The sequence below is a fragment of the Pollachius pollachius genome (genome assembly GCF_949987615.1).
Source record: "Pollachius pollachius genome assembly, chromosome: 1".
NCBI classification, from domain to species: Eukaryota; Metazoa; Chordata; class Actinopteri; order Gadiformes; family Gadidae; genus Pollachius; species Pollachius pollachius.
Window position 1 is genome coordinate 50,285,104 of NC_136934.1, and position 20,482 is coordinate 50,305,585.

The following is a 20,482-nucleotide window of genomic DNA, read 5'->3' on the forward strand; positions in this document are numbered from 1 at the left end:
CATCTCATTCAAAACGCTGGCCGAGCGAGGAAGGTCACGGAGGCAAAGGGGGGGGGATGACATCGACGGCGTGGCCTTTAGAAGGTCAACGGTAACCATGGTTACAGTAGCTGTAAGGTAAGCGGTTAGGAAGGTGGTCCGCGTTCGGTCCGATGAGTGCCGTGTCAATATTCTACGTGGTTGTACGTGGTTTCTTTTAAACCACAAACATGTCTGATACTGTCCATAACGTGACAGACCTTATCATATGCATTCACATCACGGCAATTAGCAGGTGCTTTTTTTCCACAGTGACTTGCAATGCGTACATTTGTCAGATGACGGAGCAACAACAATACATCGCTGTCGGAACAGTAAGGATGTCGTAGAACCAAGTACCAAGCACTAACAATCACTACCCATTCACTGTATACACCAAACATAGCTAGGATGAGAGGCCCCACAACTAAGTACTATAACTAAGTACGACATACGTTAAGTGCTTACATTAAGGTGCCAGGAGGTACAACTGTGTACAATCTGTGTGTAGGAGGGGTGGGAGGCTGTTCAGAGTCCAGGTGAACTCTGAACAGGTCAGTCTTGAGACTTTTGCGGAAGCTGGTGAGCGACTCTGCGGTCCTGACGTCGGCAGGGAGCTCGTTCCACCATGCGGTGCCGAAACAGAGGTGAGCTGTGACTTTGATTATCAGTGGCGTTTACATTTATCAAGTGAGACTCAACCAAACACCTACGATCAATACCCGACCATCCAACCAGACGAGCAGGACAGAGACGCAGAAGAAAAGCAGTACGGTTCTGAGTCCGACCACAAGGTCAGAAGACCAGATGGGACCACCCTACGTCAGTCCCTCTAAGGTCTGGCGCACTGTTCTCTTAAGAAGTCCCCTCACCCTACCCTACACATAATCTTACGGGCTGTAAACTCCCCCCATCACCCCCCCAACACCAAGACTTAAGCTTTAATCGGGTCTGGGGGGGTCTCGTTTAACAGACCAGTCCGAGTGGGCGTGGGGAGGAAGCCAAGCGTCGCAGGTATGAATGAAATGAAATATAAGGCCCCCCTACTCTCCATGGGTGGTGATTTAAGAGGGGTGGGCCACCAAGAGGGGGGTGCTAATTAGATTTGTCTGACCAATCGGCCAATAGGGCAGCTTATCCGTGACATCTGAACCTGTGAGTTTTCCAGTTGGTTGGTCGGGGGCGAGGACCTTCCATTGACCCCGCCCCCCCCCCTAACACCACCCAACACCACCGCCCAGCCGCCCCCTGGGTCTGCCCGTATGGTAATGGCAGAGGGGGGTTGAGGGGTTGAGGTGGGGGCCCGCCTTGGAGCGAGGACTCTGGTCATGCGTGCAGTGGACCACCAGACTGAGCAGGGACAGAGCATGGTGGTGGGTTTAAGGTAGCTCACATGTCGGTGGGTTTAAAGGTTTTATACCACCAGGCGTGAGTGTGACTGGCCGTTACAAGCCGTTTTCATAATCTGCCTCTTCTGACATCACAAGTCCACCTAGATCTATGAGGGATAGATAAGCAATGGGGGGGGGGGGGCGGGCTGTCCACATCCACGGAGTCCTGGGTGATGGGATTAACAAAGTTTCCTGTCCCACGGCTGACCTCCTCAAAGCCAGTACAGATGCTGCCTCTTTCTCTCCCCCCATCTCTCTTTCTCTCCCCCTCATCCCACTTTCTCTCTCCCTCGTCCCTCTCTTTCGTCTCTCCAGTCTTTTTCCATGACTCTCTATCATATCTTGTATCTTCTTAAAGGTCCCATGGCATGCTACTTTATGGATGCTTTAATATAGATATTAGTAGGCCCCAAACACAGTATTTGAAGACGTTCCCGAAATTCTGCCGTGGTGCAGAATTACAGCCACTACGAGCCAGTCGCACATTGAGCTTTCCCCAAATGCGCCGTTTCGGTGTCTGTAGCTTTAATGCAAATGAGGAGGAGAGAGGCGGGTCAAGGAGGAGGGTGGGGGTGTGGCCCTGAGCAGCTTGCAGCCACGGTACCATGCGCTCAGTTTACAGTGGGTGTGTATCTTTAGCAGTGTTCTGTAAATATTCTAGAACACGCAGGAGTCCTGGAGCTCTATATCTAAATAATATCATATTATACATAGATATCTATATCATATAATATATATTATCACGGTCAAAAGCTGTGTGAGCCTCCAGATATAATGAATCTCAAACGACCGTGTCGGGTTCTCCGACGTCTCTGGTTCTTCCACGTCCACATCAATCTGAAGTAGACTGAACCACGACATGGAGGAGAAAGGGATTGTTGCCCGCGATTATTGACTGCGGTTGTCTCCCGCCGGAGCCTCGCTGCCGAGTGACCACCGCCTCGGCAGCGGTCAGCGCTTAGGCACCACCGCCAAGGCGGTGGTCCCTCGGCAGCGGGAAGCGGGGCTCAAGCGGGAGACATTCGCGGCCAACAATCCCTTTCTCCTCCATGTCGTGGTTCATGTACTTCAGGGAGTCAAAGCCAAAGTTCCTTTTCCCCCAATTCATTCTCAACCATGACTGAGATAACCCCCACTACGAGTCTCGTTGTGGAAATACCAGAGACGAGAGTCCGACGTGTTATGCGCCATAACACCAACAGCAGAACGGTTATTCAAATAACAAGGAAGTGTACAACACTTGCGTTACAGTCCTGGAGCTCTATATCCAAATAATATAATATAATGCATAGATATCTGTATCATTTAATACATATTATCATGGCCAAAAGCTGTGTGCGCCTCCAGACGATATTATGAATATAAAACGACTTTGTCGGGTTCTCCGACGTCTCTGGTTCTTCCACTTCCACATCAATCTGAAGTAGACTGAAGCGCGCGCTGCCTGCTGCCAGCTGCCTGATGCCGGGCGGTGGTGCCTAGCGGCGGTGGTGCCTCACGGCAACCGGCGGATTGTCGCAGTTCATACTTCAGGGAGTCAAAGCCAAAGTTCCTTTCCCCAAATTCCTTCTCAACCATGGCTGAGATAACCCCAACTACAGTCTTGTTGTGGAAATACAAGAGACGTCAAAGAACCGACGTGTTATGCGGCATAACACCAACAGCAAACACTTGCGTTACAGTGTGTGTAATCACACACACACACACACACACGTGGTGCTCGCACGGTCATGTCTCATTGGCGGGCCAAATTCTCTGGGCGGGAAAGGCAGGGAAAGGGCATAAGCTTAGATCCTTTATGACGACAAATGGGACCACATTCCAAATCAGCGCGCTTGAGCCTCCATTTTTTCAAAGGCGAGCAGAACACCTAGTGCTCGTTTTACACCAAACGCAAGTTTTAGCCTCTGGGGGACCATAGGCAGGTTAGGGGAACTCATATTTATGTTAGAAAACCTCATAAAGTGAGATTTTCATGCCATGGGGCCTTTTAAGATAAAGGTATTCTCCCTCTCTCCCTCTCTCCCTCTCCCTCTCCCTCTCCCATGATTCGATGCAGGGCCAGAGTTCCTTGGTGACCTCACCATGGAAGTGACCCTCCCCGCCCCCACCAAGGAAGAGGGGTCCTGCCGTGGTAGAACTGATTCAGCGAATAAATATGACATCATCAATGCTAGAGCATGAACATAGTACCATCTTACTTCTTACTGCTATATAAAAGCTGGCCTGTCGGACAAGTTACTTGGACAAGTTGGTGAGTGCGCACGTGCCAAGCAGCCTGCAGCTCACGTGCGGAGAGAGACAGAATGGGAACTTGTGGGATGACAGGGAATCTCAGGTGAGGGGATTGAAGTGACCGGAGTGGGAGTGGCAGGGTCTGTCACATTAGGGGATAAGTCTCAGAATATCTCGTGGACAGGGGGAGATCAGACAACTAAAAAAAAACAAAATGAAGACAAAGAACGTACATGACAATCTTGTTAGTAAAGCCTTGGAGGCAACTGTGCAGACTCTTCACACCAGAGGTTGTCACTGTCCTTAAACAAACCGTATCAATGCTTTGTCTATCTGAATCTCTCTTGGTGAGGCTGCCTCGTGTCACCTTGGCCCCAGGCCACAACATTCAATGACGATTCAATGATTTCAAAGACGCAAGAATTTCTTCATATAGCACATAAGGCAAGACATTGATTATTATCCTTCTAAGGGTACAGTAAAATTATCCCACACAGTGATTATATTCGAAGGGGGAAGAGGGAGACTTCATCGCAGAGAAATGGCGTCTATTGGAGAACTAGTGGCTGATTATTGAGGATGGATGGAAGTGAACCAGCAAACGTTGCAGACGGAGCAGATTAAGAGCAGCGACAAGACATTCCAAATCCGTGGTCTTATTTAAGGGAGATGTTAATGATCATCGTATTGTTATTTTATTTGAAGTTAGAATGGTTCAAATAACAGCCTTCGAAATATATTAATTGTGGCAACCCGGTCCCGACACAGCGGCCAGGGAAGCCTAGGGGACAGGTGGTGCAGGGGGTCTACCACCCTTCTCCCCCAGAGGGCGCCGGGGACCGCATCGTTGCGGCCCAACTCAAGGAAAAGGGGAAACACCTGCGAGGCAGAGGGGCCAGACGCAGGTGAGACAGATAAAGGGCAGTAGAGACGGGCTAATGAGAAAGAACCGTGTGGGTCCAGTATAGGATCGCGGACCGGATCGAGATTCGCTTCCCGGACGGACCACGGCACGAGAGACCAGGACATGAGGAGGCCGACGGGCCACCCAGACGGATCGCCGCCTCCCACGATCGGGACAAGATCGAGGGAGAGTGAAGGAGCGAGGACCGGAACGTCCACAGAGGCTCAGGGAGCCCAGACTTTGATTTCTAATTCTACCGGGACGGGAGAATCCCCCTTTTGTATAATTTACCTTGAATAAATTCGCCGTTGCCGGCTGCTTTCGCGACAGAGACGTGTATTGCTTGGGGGGAGGCGGGACACGACGGGACCGGGTTGCCACATAATATATCGTGAGGTTCTGTGTTTACTTCAATAAAGAGGTTGAATCAGTACTTTTACCAGTGTCTTTTTTACATAAGTGTCTTTACTTCTGTTACGTATTTTAAGCACATGGGCAACCATACATAGCCACTAGGAAGTAGGATCGAACACATAAGCTGTAATTACCATACATAGCCACTAGGAAGTAGGATCGAACACATAAGCTGTAATTACCATACATAGCCACTAGGAAGTAAGATCAAACACATAAGCTGTAATTACTATATATAGCCACAAGGTGGGCAGGACATAAGCTGCAATAACTATTCCAGCCACAGATGGCAGCACCTTTAGACAGGTGAGGAGGGTGGAGCCAATACGACACATAGGACATGCCTACTCGGTATTAAAGCAGGGCCTGGAGCCAACGAAATCAGAAACATCCGGCAGTCCATACTAGGGAGTTAGGTAGAGAGGCCTGCTGTTTGTTGCTCACACGCGTGTAAATACAATTCCCCTCCTTTTGCTTCATAGCTACCATACCGAAATACTTACTACTTTTAAAACTACAAATAAAGTGAGTTCAAAGCGATCCCGATTAGACTACTTTCTTCAAGAACGCAACACTTCTAAATAAAAAATGCATTGATGAAACAAAGTTACATTCTACAGCTTTAAACCCACACTGTCACTTTTATACAGGAATTTGCTGAATGACAGAGATATATATATACACCATAAACCTAACCCTAACCCTGAAAATGATTAAGCTATTACTGTAGCAACAACTCAAGCCAATAGTGGTTGTTTATGGGAAAACATGCATAGTACTGGAAGATAACTTTCTCTTATGGCGTATGGATCCGTCGGGGTTCTTCCTATCCGTAGTGGATACATTCCAGATGGTTTTTGTAGTAGTGCAGCTGTAGTTTATACTGCTCATCACCCTTTCCGGGGTGTCTGAACTGAGCATATTGAGCATTGGCCCCTCTCGGCTGATGGCTAATGGAAACATGGCCACACGAAGCAACCATCAATTGGCCAAGACCATCCATGAAGAATTCTATAGAGGAAAAAACAAAACAACAATTATTGGATGTTAAGCAGAATAATAAAGTAGCAGGAGCGCTTCCGGTGTACATCCAAAACGTTGTGTACTCTCGGGGGAGCATATATCTGAAAACTAAAAATAAGAAACAGAAAAAGTGAGGTGATGATAATGAATCCAGATCTAGGCAGTACATATTTGGATGATATTGTTAATAAACAAATTGGATATCTGCCCCATTATGGAACTACAAGTCCTCGCACCAGTGACAACATGACAACTGAATGATTTCTCATTGTTGTAGTGGTTTTTATGGCATACTTTTTATGGCATATTCAAAAAGGCAATATTTATTTAGACCGGCTACCCATGTAACAATAGCTGCCAACACTAAGCACTGCTGTCCAATTCATCTGATACCTCAAAGCCAGAAATATGTAACGTATGCAAAATATTTTGCCTGCTGAATTGAAACACCTATATTTAATTTATGCAAAAATTGAAGGAGATTCAGCCTTGCGTGTCATGTCGTCTAGCCTTAGTGCTTGTGCAAGATGAGGTAACTTCACATCCAGGAGCGGTTTAGCTCCCTCTATAATAGCTCTGTTGGTAGCTAGCATTTAAAGACTGAAGACCTACTTTGGATTGCCATGTATCTGCCAGTGAAGCAAAAAGAAAACTCCCCATTCTCATTCATTGTGGATGCATGTACACAAACCCCAAGAGCTACATGTCATAGACATGGCCGGGAACATACCTGAATGTGCCACTCTCTTCAGCTTGGGGTCAAATCTCACTCGATTCACAGCATCGGTACGAGCCAGGAAGAAGTTGACCACCCCATTGACTATGGAGCATTGTGGGTAATTTGGTAATGATTGGAACTTTATGTTGGACTTCCTGTCCATACAGCCTCCAGTAACACCATCGCCTTCCTCATAGGCGATCGAGAAGTAGAACTGGTTTCCAGAAACCGAACCCCCAACCTAAGAAGGATAACGAGAAATTATAACTTCAAACCTACTCATGCTTTATTCATAATGTGAAAATAGTCATTGAGTAATATGATTCTCACCACATCCAACTCTGGTGTTGCCTCCATCACCTCCACCAAATCTTCTATCTTTGTTTTCTCAGTGAATAGAAAATCGTCATCCACCCAAAGAAAGTACTTGGTGGTGACTTGAGAGACAGCCAGCGTTCTGCCGGCAAACCATCCCTGTGGAAAGGAAAGATTTGAAATCAATTTGAATGCTTGACTACTATAATATTGTCCAAGCACAAGAAAGACATAGTGTGTGAGTGTGAGTGTGAGTGTGAGTGTGAGTGTGAGTGTGTGTGTGTGTGTGTGTGTGTGTGTGTGCACATGGTTCCAATATATGCCTACCTGTCCCCCAGGCATGATGTATTGCAGAACATTTTCTTCTGTGATCTTTTCTGGAGTAAAGCTGTCATCGGCTACGATGAGCACCACGTCTTTGTAGAATTGTCTGAGACTTCTTATGAGGACCTTCAGCTCTTTATAGCGCATAAAGGACTTGGTGGTGACTGTCACTTGGTCGCTAATGTCTTTGAAAGAGTGTGTGGGGGGGGGGGGGGGGGGATAGAGAGAAGAAGAAGGTAAGGTTTCATGATTCTACTCAAATGTAAAAATCTAAGATTTATAAGGAAAAACTTTTGTTGTTATACTTGTTCCCATGTCGAAAAGAACAGGTACAGTTGGTTGCCGAATGGCAATGGGGAACACAGCTTCATGATGCTCATACGAGAAGTGAACTGATTGAAAAATAAGTGAAAACAAATTAAAAACATCCAGCCTAAATAAGATTTGACACACTTTACACAATTCACTGTAATATTGGAAGGCTTTGAGTGCAAAATGAGAACATCACATCAACATTTTTATTTTTAAACCTGAGCCTCTGTTCAGTACGTATCTTTCAATGTCATCATTTAACCCATACATCAATTAAAAAGGTCTTAGAGTACCCAGGTCTCCGGTGTGTATGTGGTACACAGGAATGGTGTAGGTGACCTTCGCCAGAAGTTTGTTGAGTTCCTCTAGGCTGAGCGTCTCCAAGATCAGCAATTTATTTCCACCATCTATTGGTTATTGACATTTCATATTTCATACAAGTCAATCCCAGTGACAAGCAGTGTTGGGAGTTACGCGTTGCAATAGTAATGCATTACTGTAATGCATTACTTTTGCTGTAACGCGGTAATGTAAGGCATTACAAAAAAAAAAAAGGCAATATTTTACTCTGTACAAATCTCAGTAACGCGCGATACAATGCATTTTAAACCTGAAATTAACTAAATTAACGTGTGTTGTTTTTATACGAAGTCGCCAACACCGCGAGATTCGCAGAGGAGAAATCTGCGCAAATGTTCCTTCCTCTTACTGCTAGAGGAGAAGATCACGGCAGCAGCAGAGTCTAAGAGGCTGGTTGTAGTCTTTTCGCTCGGTTCTCCGTATCAACAGTAGGGCTAGAACGGAGTGAAAAGACTACAACCAGCCCGCCTTTCCGTTTCCGGTCAAGGAGCAATGAGTCTTCCAACCGATATCAATGGATTTACAAAATGCCAAATAAAACACGACAGAAACTGTATTTCGCGACAATACTTGATTTGGAACATCAACAAACACCACTAACCACTCGATGGATTTCACATTTCTGAAAACAAACGTTTAGGGTTGTTTTAATGACTATACACAGTTTTGTGAATAGTCATAGCCAGCCATTGTGAAGTAGGATGGGGGCGATTCGAAATGAGCCAAGTACCCGAGATAGGACCAATAGCCAAATTTCGGTGTCAACCACTCTATTTCATCCTAGACAAACCAGAAAGGGGGCTTAATGTTGTTGTTGTTTTTGTTGTTTTTGTTTATCTACCGTGGTAGGCTCTAGCTCTATTGATTTCAATATGAATACCACAGTATTTCTATTATAAAATGTATCACACCATAAGCCATAACTGCGACCATTATATTGTACTTGTGTTAGCCTTAAGCCTAGCTCAGTCATTATGCCATACCACATCACCTCCTGCTGTCTAATGAGCTGCATTGAACACAAGATCTATTGAGAACACCAAATCCATATTTCCTGTTATTTTGGTGAAAGTAATGCAAAAGTAAACGTAATAAAAGTAGTGTAATGTTCTACAATTCAAAGACAGTAATATTGTAATTTCACTAATAACTTTGAAATGACAGTAACAAGTAACAAGTAACAATAAATAATGCAATACTCTTTTGAAGTAACTGGCCCAACATTAGTGGTTTAGTTACACATTGAAGTGATGGAGTTCATTAATCACCTTCGACACTCTGTGCTTTACTTGGCCTCCCTAGACTGAGGACACCTTTGGTAGCCTGTAGTGATACCTGTTGAACACAAGGAGAAGTGTGTTGAGAGTGATTGAGTGACTGAGCGAGTACCTAGCCGCGCTCAAATGAAAAAGGTCTGTTTGAATATTTATACTTTTTAACTCAAAACCTTTTTAACTCAAAAAAGTCTGTTGTTGTCCGTTTTCCTACCATGCCTTGGTTCAATCAGACTGCCAAAATATTATTATTACTCGCTCATTGATTCAAACCATAACACCACTCATAGCCTAAATATGCCAAATATGTTGATAGCACAAAAATTAAATGAGCTAGCAACGTGTTTCTGGTATATGTGGCTATAATTCAATTTAGGAAATCCCACAATCTCTAAGAAGGCATGAGCTCAAATTTGACAACGACAAAGAGTTGACAACGTGGCTAGAAAGCGTCTCTCCACGTCACGCAACGCAAGGACCACGCAGATGCATCGACGCAGTCCTGAGCCTTTATGGTTCTGCGTCGGGTTTTAGTGAGCGGACCAATCACAGCCCTTGCTGCTGCGTCGCCTCGACGGAAGGTTTCAATTTTTGGGAGGCGCAGGTCAGGCCCTTGCGGTGGACGCAAGGAGGGTCCGCAAGAACGTAAGGGGTCCGTAACCCCTTACGTTCCCGCGTTACATCAACGTGGGACCATAATCAGCCCTTAAGTTCCATTATGGGCTGGAGTAGCCGAGCCGCTGGTTTCCCTTCATCAGGACGTCGAAACGCCTTGGAAATGGCCCAGTAGTAGTAGTCTCATTTAAGTATCGTGAGCAAAATGTTCCAGCTCACACACTTCAGGAGGGATTTGTACGCTATCGCCTGAATATTCTCTCAATGGCCGACAGGCCCACCGTGTCATCTACTGGTTAAAGGGTAATTCCGGTGTAAAATGGATTTTGGATATGTTTTGTATGATAATGAGTTGAAACGCTCGTTTTGAAGCACAAAAACTGTTTATAGACGCTTTCTTCAGTTGGCTGTTTTTAGCCGATTCTATCAAAACGCTATAAACTTGGAACGATGGGGGCATTTGTTATGATAAAAACTTAATCGCTATTTTAAACCACTTAAAAGGCTAAAAGTAGCCCGACACTTCTTTGGTAGTATAATAAGGGTCTTAACATATAAAACGAGGCATTGAGAACTTTGTAAGTGTACAGATTGTTTATTAAAAATGACATTTTATACACACAATACCGTCAGTAGATCACCCGTCGACGCCATTTTGTTTTTAAGACTCGTTAAGTAGATTGGCGAACACAGAGCTTGCGTGTTGCTGACGGATGTCACAATCTCTGTGTTCGGCAATCTACCTATCGAGTCGAGTTAAAAACAAAATGGCGTCGACGGGTGATCTACTGATGGTATTGTGTGTATAAAATTTCCTTTTTAATAAACAATCTGTACACTTACAAAGTTCTCAATGCCTCGTTTAATATGTTAAGACCCTTATTATACTACCAAAGACGTGTCGGGCTACTTTAAGCCTTTTAAGTGGTTTAAAATAGCGATTTAGTTTTTACCTTAACCAGTGCCCCCATCATTCTAAGTTTATAGTGTTTTGATAGAATCGGCTATAAACAGCCAACTGAAGAAAGCGTCTATATACGTTTTTTGTGCTCCAAAACGAACGTTTCAACTCGTTATCATTCAAAACATATCCCAAATCCATTTTAAACCGGAATTACCCTTTAAGCCTCGATAGGACACTCCACTTCATTGTCCTCCACTTTTTGAAACTGAATTGGTTGATTGCAGTCACCCATGTTGCACAAACATCAGAAGGAAGGCAGGAAGTGAAATGCAGAACATCAAGCAGCAGTACTCTGTTTATTCAAGCTCTGTGGAATCAAAGGAAGGAAGAGTAAGAAACGCAGAAATACAGTATATTGGAAAAGAGTTGCATTGTTCGAAAGAAAAAATAACTTTATAAAAAGGTGAGATGTATAGAATAAAGTGACATGTAGCCGGGAAAATGTAGCTGGGCTTGGCAGAAGTGGAATATAATATCAAATTAAAATTATGCTTTAGTTATTGTATATTTATTTTTTGTTAGTGTAGAAGAAAACTGTTGTTTAACCCCGGGCATGACATCATCTGCAAACACATATTGGAGGTGCACCAGTGCTTCCAAGAAAACCCAAAAGTACCCAAAAGCTCCGCTTAGAAAACCCTGATAAAGAGACACCCAAAGCCATGTCATTAAAGGGTTAGAAAAGACATTTCAACGATTGCTTGATGAGAAACAAATGATTATGTTAGTAAGGGGGACCTGTGTTGATGCTGGTTAGAGGTGGGCCGTAACAGGGAACCAGGGAAATTTAACCTGTAGCTCCAAGACATCCAGAAATGTCTCTTGTATCCCGATTTTGACTTGACACCCACAGTTTTACTACCAACCTTATAGCCGCCTCTTTGAACTCTGTGCAACGCTAAACCTGAAACAAAATATCTTTCGGGGTGAAACTATTTCCTCAGGAATACATTGAACATAAAATGAAGACCGAAAGGATGCAAAGGAAAAAGCACATTGCACTTAATATGTAAATCTGTGCAGTGCACTTGCACAGCAACTGAACTTAAGAGCAGTATCGGGGCGATTTTTATTAAACCACTGAAGTGCAGCGTACTGTACCTGGAATAAGAGTGGGAACCAATGGGCGTACTGTGAAACCCTGAATGGGATACTGCAGTGGAGAGTTGGGTGGAGCGAAGAGGAGTGTGTTCAAAATGGAGCTTGTTCTGGACACAGGAGATAGAATTTTTTTTAAAATACACAAATCAAATAACCAATACGAAACATATGCCACTTAACCAATAATGTCAATTGAACAATATTCTAACTGAATAATTAATGTACACTATGTAACATTTACTGTACCAAGCAGGGCCGCTGCTGGCCATTTCGGTGCCCTACGCGAGCGGGGGGGGCGGAGCCTCTTTTTATATATCAGGTAAAAACATATAATTGCTGAAATTGAGTGATAGGTTATGCAATTAAGAAAAAATAATGTAAGAATTTTTTTTATTTTTTTATTTTTTTTACAAACCATAATTTTTGGTGCCCCCCCCCCCCCCCCGGGACTTGGTGCCCTACGCACTCGGCGTACTCTGCGTATAGGGAGCGGCGGGCCTGGTACCAAGTCATAAAGTGACCACGATATGACATCAAACAATAAGGAAACATGCCAAGTCTAAATACTGGCTTCTCTGTCTATTTTGATGACACCAAAATATTCTCCCTTTTCAATTTGTGGTAGGCATGCACAGCCGCAAACAAAAACAAATTCCTAACATTTTGTGGGCACTATTAGCCTACTATTAACTATCCAGGGCAGTGCTTACGTGCTAACTTGTGTTGAAAAAACAAAGATGCAGCTAGGGCAGCTGCTAAACACTACTTTTTGATAAAATGGACCACTACCCAATTTCAGAAGATGAGGTAAAACATCTAAATCTAAATCTTGACATAGATGATGTCAACAATTAACCTGGGGTCTTAGCAAACAGGCCATCTTACAACTTGAATTTGAATATTTAAAGAGGACATATTATGCCACCCGGTGTGAGTGTGATTAACCTTACAAGCCGTTTCGAAAATCTGCCCAATATGACATCAGGCAGATTTTTGAAACGGCTTGTAAGGCTAATCACAGACACACACCTGGTGGTACAATATGTTCCCTTTAAGACATTATTGTTTAAGAAATAGATTTGTTGATTAAATCGATCAATTGATACTAGTGCTGTCAGTTTAACGCGTTATTAACGGGCGTTAACGCAAACCAATTTTAACGGTGTTAATTTCTTTTCTGCGCAATTAATGCTCTTTTGGCTTGGCAAACGTTGTAGTTTTTTCACCTGCTGTCTAGCAACAACAAGTCACTTTAGAAAAACTACAACACCATACCAGATCTAGCTACACCTGAAACATAACAACAAGCACGTCGCACAAACTTGTTAGAATTATTTTTTTTAAGTGTGTGCGTGTGTGACTTTGTCATGTAGGCTAAATACTAATTGTCTTGCATCCATGAGATATTGTAATGTTATAGGCCTACTGCAAAATGCAATTCGGTATTGCGCAACAATCGGGAGATGGGGACCCCCGAATATTGACAGGTATTTCGCACACTGGGTAAAATAAAGCCAAGAAATAAGCACTAGGCAAAGATGTTGTTACTGGAGCTAGTAGGCTACCATCAAAACGTGGGATAACTAATCGGAATTCTGATTGCAACGTCGGGGGTAAGATTTAATTAGGGATTATCTGGGGGGGATTTCACAGGTGGGACTGGCATGGTAGCCCATTATTCCTTCTATTTCTAGATCTTCTGACTAAGTTTACCGGTACTTATCTGAACGACATAATCGCTGTCACTAGATATAAAGAAAACGTTGACTTTCACTCGGTGCTATTCACTTCAAATAAATAGTGTCGTTATTGTATGCACTGCTGTTCATTGACTAGCTCCAGCGCTCATTGCTGCGTTGCTAAATGATAGCAACTCTCCACTCATTCTCCTCTGACCATGCATTTAATTGGCTTTGACAGCCATCAGTTCTTGGCAATTCCTCATTCGCCCTCTCACGTCTGACAGGTTTGAAATTATACTGCTGTGGGCCATCATACATGTTATTTGTGGTTCTTGCCACCTCTTAGACGCCATAGTTCTAGTACTAGGTTGAGGCTACCTTCCACCACGTCTCCCCAACGTGACGTCATCGATGAAGGGTGTTAGAAAACACCCGTTACTGCCGAAAACGAGAAAAACTGGACTTTAACACTATTTTGGAGACATTTTATAAATGATAGACATATTTTTAGTGTTTTATGTACCAATTAATCCAAACTTCCAGTTAACCTGCACGTAGGCCTTTAAAAGTGTGTGTGTGTGTGTGTGTGTGTGCGTGTGCGTGTGCGTGTGCGCGTGCGCGTGTCACTCTGTTCGAGCCTCCACGAGAGTTCAACGCTGTTAGTCTTTCTGACCAATCGCAGTTCAAGGCCCACCTGGGCTTTACCACTTCGGGAGGGGCTGCTCAGTTACTCCCCTCTAGTCTAGACAAAATCGACTTGGTTGCGACGTTGCGTCTGTTGAGTGAGTGAGAGGTTCAGCGCACAGCTCAGGCTGCCGGACGGCGCTGCAAGGAACTTTTATAAACGCAACATTGTTGTCCCGCAGTAATCAGCCCGACAGCCCCGAAACGTTAGCGGCCCACCGGTAGTGTTCCCTCCCGTCCCGTTTTTCCCAGAATTATTCTCTTTTTTCACCAGCTGTCCCGGGGGTAAAGAAATTTCTCCCGGGACACTATTTGTCCCGTTTTTTGGGGGGAAAATGCCAAAACCTCATTCGATTACTATCGTTCTGTAGTCTAAGACGGTTCCTGTGCTTCTATGGCTCTTAAAATTGTCCCCGTTTTCTTCCCGTCTATGCGTACGTGACCGTGACGTCCCAGGCACGCGCCCCCATTCTTGCGCTCCTCAGACAGAGCGGGAACACAAACATAAACATATTAAAGTGGAGGAAAGTCACTCAGTGGGAGTGGAGCCGAGCGCCGCGTCTTCATTTGCAATGGGAGGAGAGACTGACGAGGAAGGAGACGGAGCAAATAATACATGCAAGCCACCAGTACGATAAAAACGGTATACTAGTTTCAATCCTGACTGGGCGAAACCTTCAGAGTTTGAATGGGTACGGCCGACCCAGGGAGACCATTTTTCAGCCACGTGCGTTTTTGTGTCCTGGCGAAAATCTCCGTAAAATATGAAGGGAAAAACGCATTGGAAATTCACGCAAAAACAAAAAAACATCAAGTTGTGCTATCAAACAAACAAAAACAGGCAGCCATTGCAACTTTCATGACCAAAAAAGGTTCACCAGAAGAAGACAAGATTGCAGCGGCAGAGCTTAGCAGTGTATACCATGGAGTGAAACACGGCCACAGCTACTTATCAGCGGATTGCAGGACGACAAATGGGTAAGCAAAGAAATAGGGAGCCTTAAAACTGTCAACCTAGTATATTTGCATGCCAAATCATGTTTTCATCTGTATTTCTTAATGTATTAATACAGAACAGAGTAGCAGCAGCAGCCCATGGAGTCCATCCAGAATCAGTGACACAGAGCCAAGAGACAACGTGTGTCAAGAATGAAACAAAGGTACAACAAGAGAGGCAACAGGGATCCCTATAACTTAGTATAGCCTAGATAACTTAATAGTCAACGTATACGAGTCTCGTATGAACATAAACACATGCTAATCTAATCACATACGTATAATCAAACACACACTCACAACACCAAAACAAACAAGAAATACAAAAATATAAATGTTGAAATAATAATTGAAGGTTTGTGAGTCTCGTGTGACGTCTCTCTGCGTTCTAGTGCGTTGACCGCTTGTGTGTGTGTGTGTGTGTGTGTGTGTGTGTGTGTGTGTGTGTGTGTGTGTGTGTGTGTGTGTGTGTGTGTGTGTGTGTGTAGGCGTTATTCGATAGCCTGGTAATGTGTTTAGGCCTACATGCGGTAGAAATATTCATACTGGTTTAAATAATAAATGTTAAAGTAGTTCCCATCTTTGCTGAGCAAGATTTTTGTTCGAAAGTTCAGTGATTGAAACAAATAAAAGCCCGGGCTATTGACGTTTCACGATAGGCCTACCACTGCGGGTCTCTCTTCTAACTGTCCATCTCAACACTCTGATCTCACTAAAAGGCTAGCAGCACGAAATCAAGGGATATTTAGAATAGAAAAAATGTGTGGTTAATCGCGAGTTAACTATGACATTAATGCGATTAATCGCTTGACAGCACTAATTGACACACTATTCATAAGTGTCTCTCCTCCCCACTATCCCTTTGTTCCAGCCTTTGTTCCTGGTACTGGTGGCCATGCATACCTAGCCTTGTGCTTCTTGTACTCCTCTGCCCGTCGTTTCTGAATGTCTTCTCGGTTGGCAGTAGGAATGCTCCCTGCCAGATCATATGACTTCTCTGAGCATTTGCAGGAAGCCGGGGGCTTCACCTGACCAATGGTCGGGGACCTAAAGGTAATATTAATAAAAATACACTTGATTTATAGAGTGCTTTTCATGAATGCAACCTCCTTCAAGAATGAATAAACATTACAGTTAAAACATAAGCATAACATTAGATAAAAAAGAATATCATCATTAATCATTAATATCATCATTAATATCATTCCTTCCCCAAGACTTTACGTTTGTGTGCCTTGAATTTCTCATTGGGATTGTGGTATTTCTTTGCTCCAAAAATGTTGACAAGCACTGATGTATTTTCACATCCAGCCAAGGTTTGAGGTGTCCGAGGTCAGCTTTGTAAATGCATGAATATTGCACTGAGAGTGACCGAACATTCACAAGCGTGCACTTTCAAATCAACTTTGAGCCTTACCACTTTTTCATCGGGGCTTGAATCTTGTCCTCTACCTCTACCGTATCATATGAGGAGAGCCAGAGGTAGCTCATCCCACTGAAGATAACAAGAGACAGCAGCAGTAGCAAACCTGTTCTTCCAAATGAGGGCATCTGGAGACACAGAAAGACATTCAGTGCGTTTACATGACACTCAAGAAAATCAAATTATTGGGTTAGTCCCGCTATGATTGGATTATTAAATCTGCTACTAGTGCTAGTGGGAATACTGTTAGCGTTGTTAGCCAGCAGCCTGAGGAAGGCCCCTGTCGGCCAGAATTGAAAAAGTACCCTTCGTCCCAGCCTTTATACCAGAAACTCTAGGGTCTATAGTGCAGCGACCCTGGGGCATTTAAAGAGTTTGTGTGTTGTGTTGCATTGTATTTCGTTGTCCGTTATGCCACTTGTTCTATATTTATGCATTGGAATGTTCTTCTTTTCAATCACTGTGGGGGGCGAATCATCAGGTCAGCTGGGGGAGGGCTTTGGAAGAACAGGAGGGTGGGGGCTTGCACGTTGAAGGGACCGGGTTGGGGGGTTGCCCGGGTAACTGGTTGTTGTTAGTGTGGCTTTTTGAGGTTGGTTACGGGTTTTCAGTGACCTGGTTTGTTACATTAAAGTTCCATGCACATAGAACAACTGGCATAACGGACAACGAAATACAATGCAACACATAACACACAAACTCTTTAAATGTCCCAGGGTCGCTACACTATAGACCATAGAGTTTCTGGTATAAAGGCTGCGACGAATTTCAACTGATAAATGTGTACACTTTATGTTGAAAGTATACTGTCGCGATTCCCATTGAAACGAATTGCGCGGTGACTAGTCTTCACAACGAGAGCTGGTAGGTTGTGAAAAATGTGGTATAAAGGCTGGGACGAATTTCGAATTATAAATATGTACAATGCATCCTTTAAATACGTCCATGCAACAGATGGCCAATGTGAATAGTAGATAGCTCGCTCACTAAGCCCATTTGTTTTTTCCCCATTAAACCGGTTGATTTCTGTCTCTCAATGACTAAAATTCAACGCGAGCGTCCTAGACTCAGCCCTAGAACAGCATACGATTGGCTGGCTCTCGTGAGTCATGACGTCTCTCAGTCGGTCCCTCCTCACCACTCACACAGTGAGTGAACGAACTGTCAGCGAGTCAGCCAGAACGAGACGAATGAGAGAGGAACCAGTTCGGTTCGTTCGTCTTAAAGATTTGTTCATTCGAACTGATTCGTTCGCGACCGAGCCAACTCTACTGGACATCGTTATTTCACCGGCGAGGTCATTACAATAGCATATAACCGCGTTGTCTGATGACAGTTTAATGCATTTGTCACAATTAACCAGCTCTCGTTTTGAAGGCAGTGTTAATTTTGGCAGCTAGATTTAGTCTTGGGCTGCACAGGGTTCTGTTTATGAGACCCTAAAACACCCGGGAACCCCGCCATCATTGCTAAATCAAGTCTATTATTTTGCTGATGTTAAACATCCAATAATCAACTACACTCCCCATCCCTCTGCATTTGGTTAAAGTTGTAATGTTGACGTATGAGAATGAGTACGAAGGAGGCGCTGAGTCTGAGCCGTTCATTCCATGATTTGATTCACCACTACCGGAAACTCGACTGAACGAACGAACGAGGGAAGGGCTGAGTCTGACTGACTTAGAGAACCGTGCATGATTCGATTCACCATTCAGTTTCCGCTACCGGAAACTCGACTGAACGAACAAACGAACAATTCGCGAACGACTCCTCTTGGCGAACTGAATGACGCGAACTGAATCGCGGAAACAAATCACTAAATCCAACCCTACGTTGGTGTGAATGCAACCATCTCACTTTGATGCGCACCAAATCAGCCAGCCGAGACCTCCCTGAAGGTGTGGTCTCGGTTCGCTTCCAAACGAACCCTGGTGCGGTTCGCTTGAGATGTGAAGCGGACGCAACTTGGTCCGATCCAGTTCTAATGAGCATACGCCTTTTTGGACGTAACAAGGACCCGCTCAGCCGCGCGCAATAGACGGAATGTCTATTAGATATTTGGACAACACATGCATGAAAAAACACATAAAAATGCCAATGCATTTAACACATTCAGCACCAGGATAAGGGTGAGGGAGAAGGAGTTCGACCAGTCAGCAACTGTATGAAAAAAAATCAATAACTGCACAACGAATGAAGCCCACTGGATATCCATGATTATTTACTTTCACAGACGCTTTCCCCAACTTTATTATCTTTACCGCTTTACCCCGCCCCATACCTTTTTGTCCAACTCCCGAGCCTCCCTGTTCCCTCCGTCAAATGTCTATGGGAAATAACTGGGCTTTTGAATGATCGTACATAACAATCTCTAGATGGCGAAGAAGTCAAGCTGTGTCACGTTTTGAACTAAACACTTTTTCCATCTAGTTTCAACTGGGTTTGGGATTGTCGGTGCCATTAAAGTAGTAAACGGCACCGACAATCTAAAAACCCAGTCACTGCAGTCATGTGATTGGCTGAAAACGAGGGAGGCATCTGATTGGCTACTGATAGTTCCTTGTTGAAAAAAATGCATTTGTGAATCCAGCCACGTCAGGAGAGTCTCAAAAATATGTCAATACAGACCAGTTCACACACAAACGCAAACAAGTTTACAAATGAGAAGCAGTTTGTACATAAATGTAACATCCAAATACATTTTGATGAAAATTGCAAATATTTTTAAAATTAATATATTTATGGATTATATATCAAATTTATTTAAAACAAGACACATTTGTGTGTGGATCAGAAATGTGTTTGTGAAACATGTTTGTTTATGGATTTATTTTACATTTATCCATTTGTGTGTGCATTGAAATATATTTGTGAGAAGAGGGTAATTTATATATAAATCACAAAATACATTTGTGAATCCTTCTCTGTGCATTCATTATTAATGAGACTGTTCTGACCCCATAGTAACTGGATACAATTTAAAAGTATCCTTCCCAACATTGATAATAGCGCATATTTACGAGAATTCAAAGACATAAACCTTAAGACTATAGATGTCTGCCTATTTAGCAGTCTAACAAATCAAACTGAGTGTGTTGTTTTGGTGTTTCTATAAAGTGATACACAAAGAAGGGCAAAAGCTACAATATTATTTAATAGGATTAATATTCAAACTACATCAATCGACAATAAGTAACATCATATCTGATTGAAATGACTTACCCTACACACGGAGTCAAGTGCATCAAGTAACCGAGTGGGTCCTATTGAGACACAGACAGGGAAGTGGCAACCTAGGCTATCATATTACATCGATGACGAAGTCTACTTTTGAGCTATGAATATATCACGTAGACGGTTGAAAAGTAGGTTAACAGGTAAGGTAAATTTTGTTGAAGTTTGTTTATATAGCACATTTCATATGCAAGTGCATCTCAATGTGCTTAACAAAAGATATGATAACAATTGTTAAAAACATAAAATAAACAATACAATCAAAAAAGGCAAGTGTAAGCATAAAAAAATCATAGTGTAATCATAGTGTAGAAATATAAAAATAATAATATATAAAGTAAGAATTCAGAGGAAAGTTAAAAGTGCAGATAGGCATATATTTAAAAAAAAAAAAAGGTAAAAGGACATACAACAGAGTGTAAGTTGGCATATAGCAAAAGGCGAGTAAAAACAGTCTTCAGTCTAGTTTTAAAACAGAGCTGTTGGGGCACGTTT

General features: G+C 43.4%; 2 protein-coding genes across 2 annotated transcripts in view; one reads left to right on the forward strand and one right to left on the reverse strand.

The window, feature by feature from the left end:
• Positions 1-4,742, forward strand: part of nr2f5 (nuclear receptor subfamily 2, group F, member 5) — a gene marked incomplete at both ends in the record, with an annotated part of 21,722 nt that extends 16,980 nt beyond the window's left edge. The window contains 2 exons of the mRNA XM_079758692.1: positions 4,471-4,549; positions 4,613-4,742. Of these exons, the coding sequence (XP_079614818.1) occupies positions 4,471-4,549; positions 4,613-4,742 (209 nt within the window). The remainder of the gene's footprint in view (positions 1-4,470; positions 4,550-4,612) is intronic.
• LOC307076059 (beta-1,4 N-acetylgalactosaminyltransferase 2-like) lies at positions 3,956-20,033 on the reverse strand. Its single transcript, XM_079736908.1, has 12 exons — positions 19,976-20,033; positions 16,748-16,881; positions 16,234-16,377; positions 11,969-12,075; positions 11,734-11,771; positions 9,283-9,349; positions 7,948-8,061; positions 7,648-7,734; positions 7,346-7,527; positions 7,034-7,177; positions 6,716-6,944; positions 3,956-5,973 (listed from the first exon to the last, which is right to left on the reverse strand). The coding sequence occupies exons 2-12, from the start codon at positions 16,879-16,881 to the stop codon at positions 5,789-5,791; spliced, it is 1,431 nt and encodes a 476-aa protein (XP_079593034.1). The 5' UTR covers positions 19,976-20,033; the 3' UTR covers positions 3,956-5,788.
• Between the last annotated feature and the right edge of the window lie 449 nt (positions 20,034-20,482).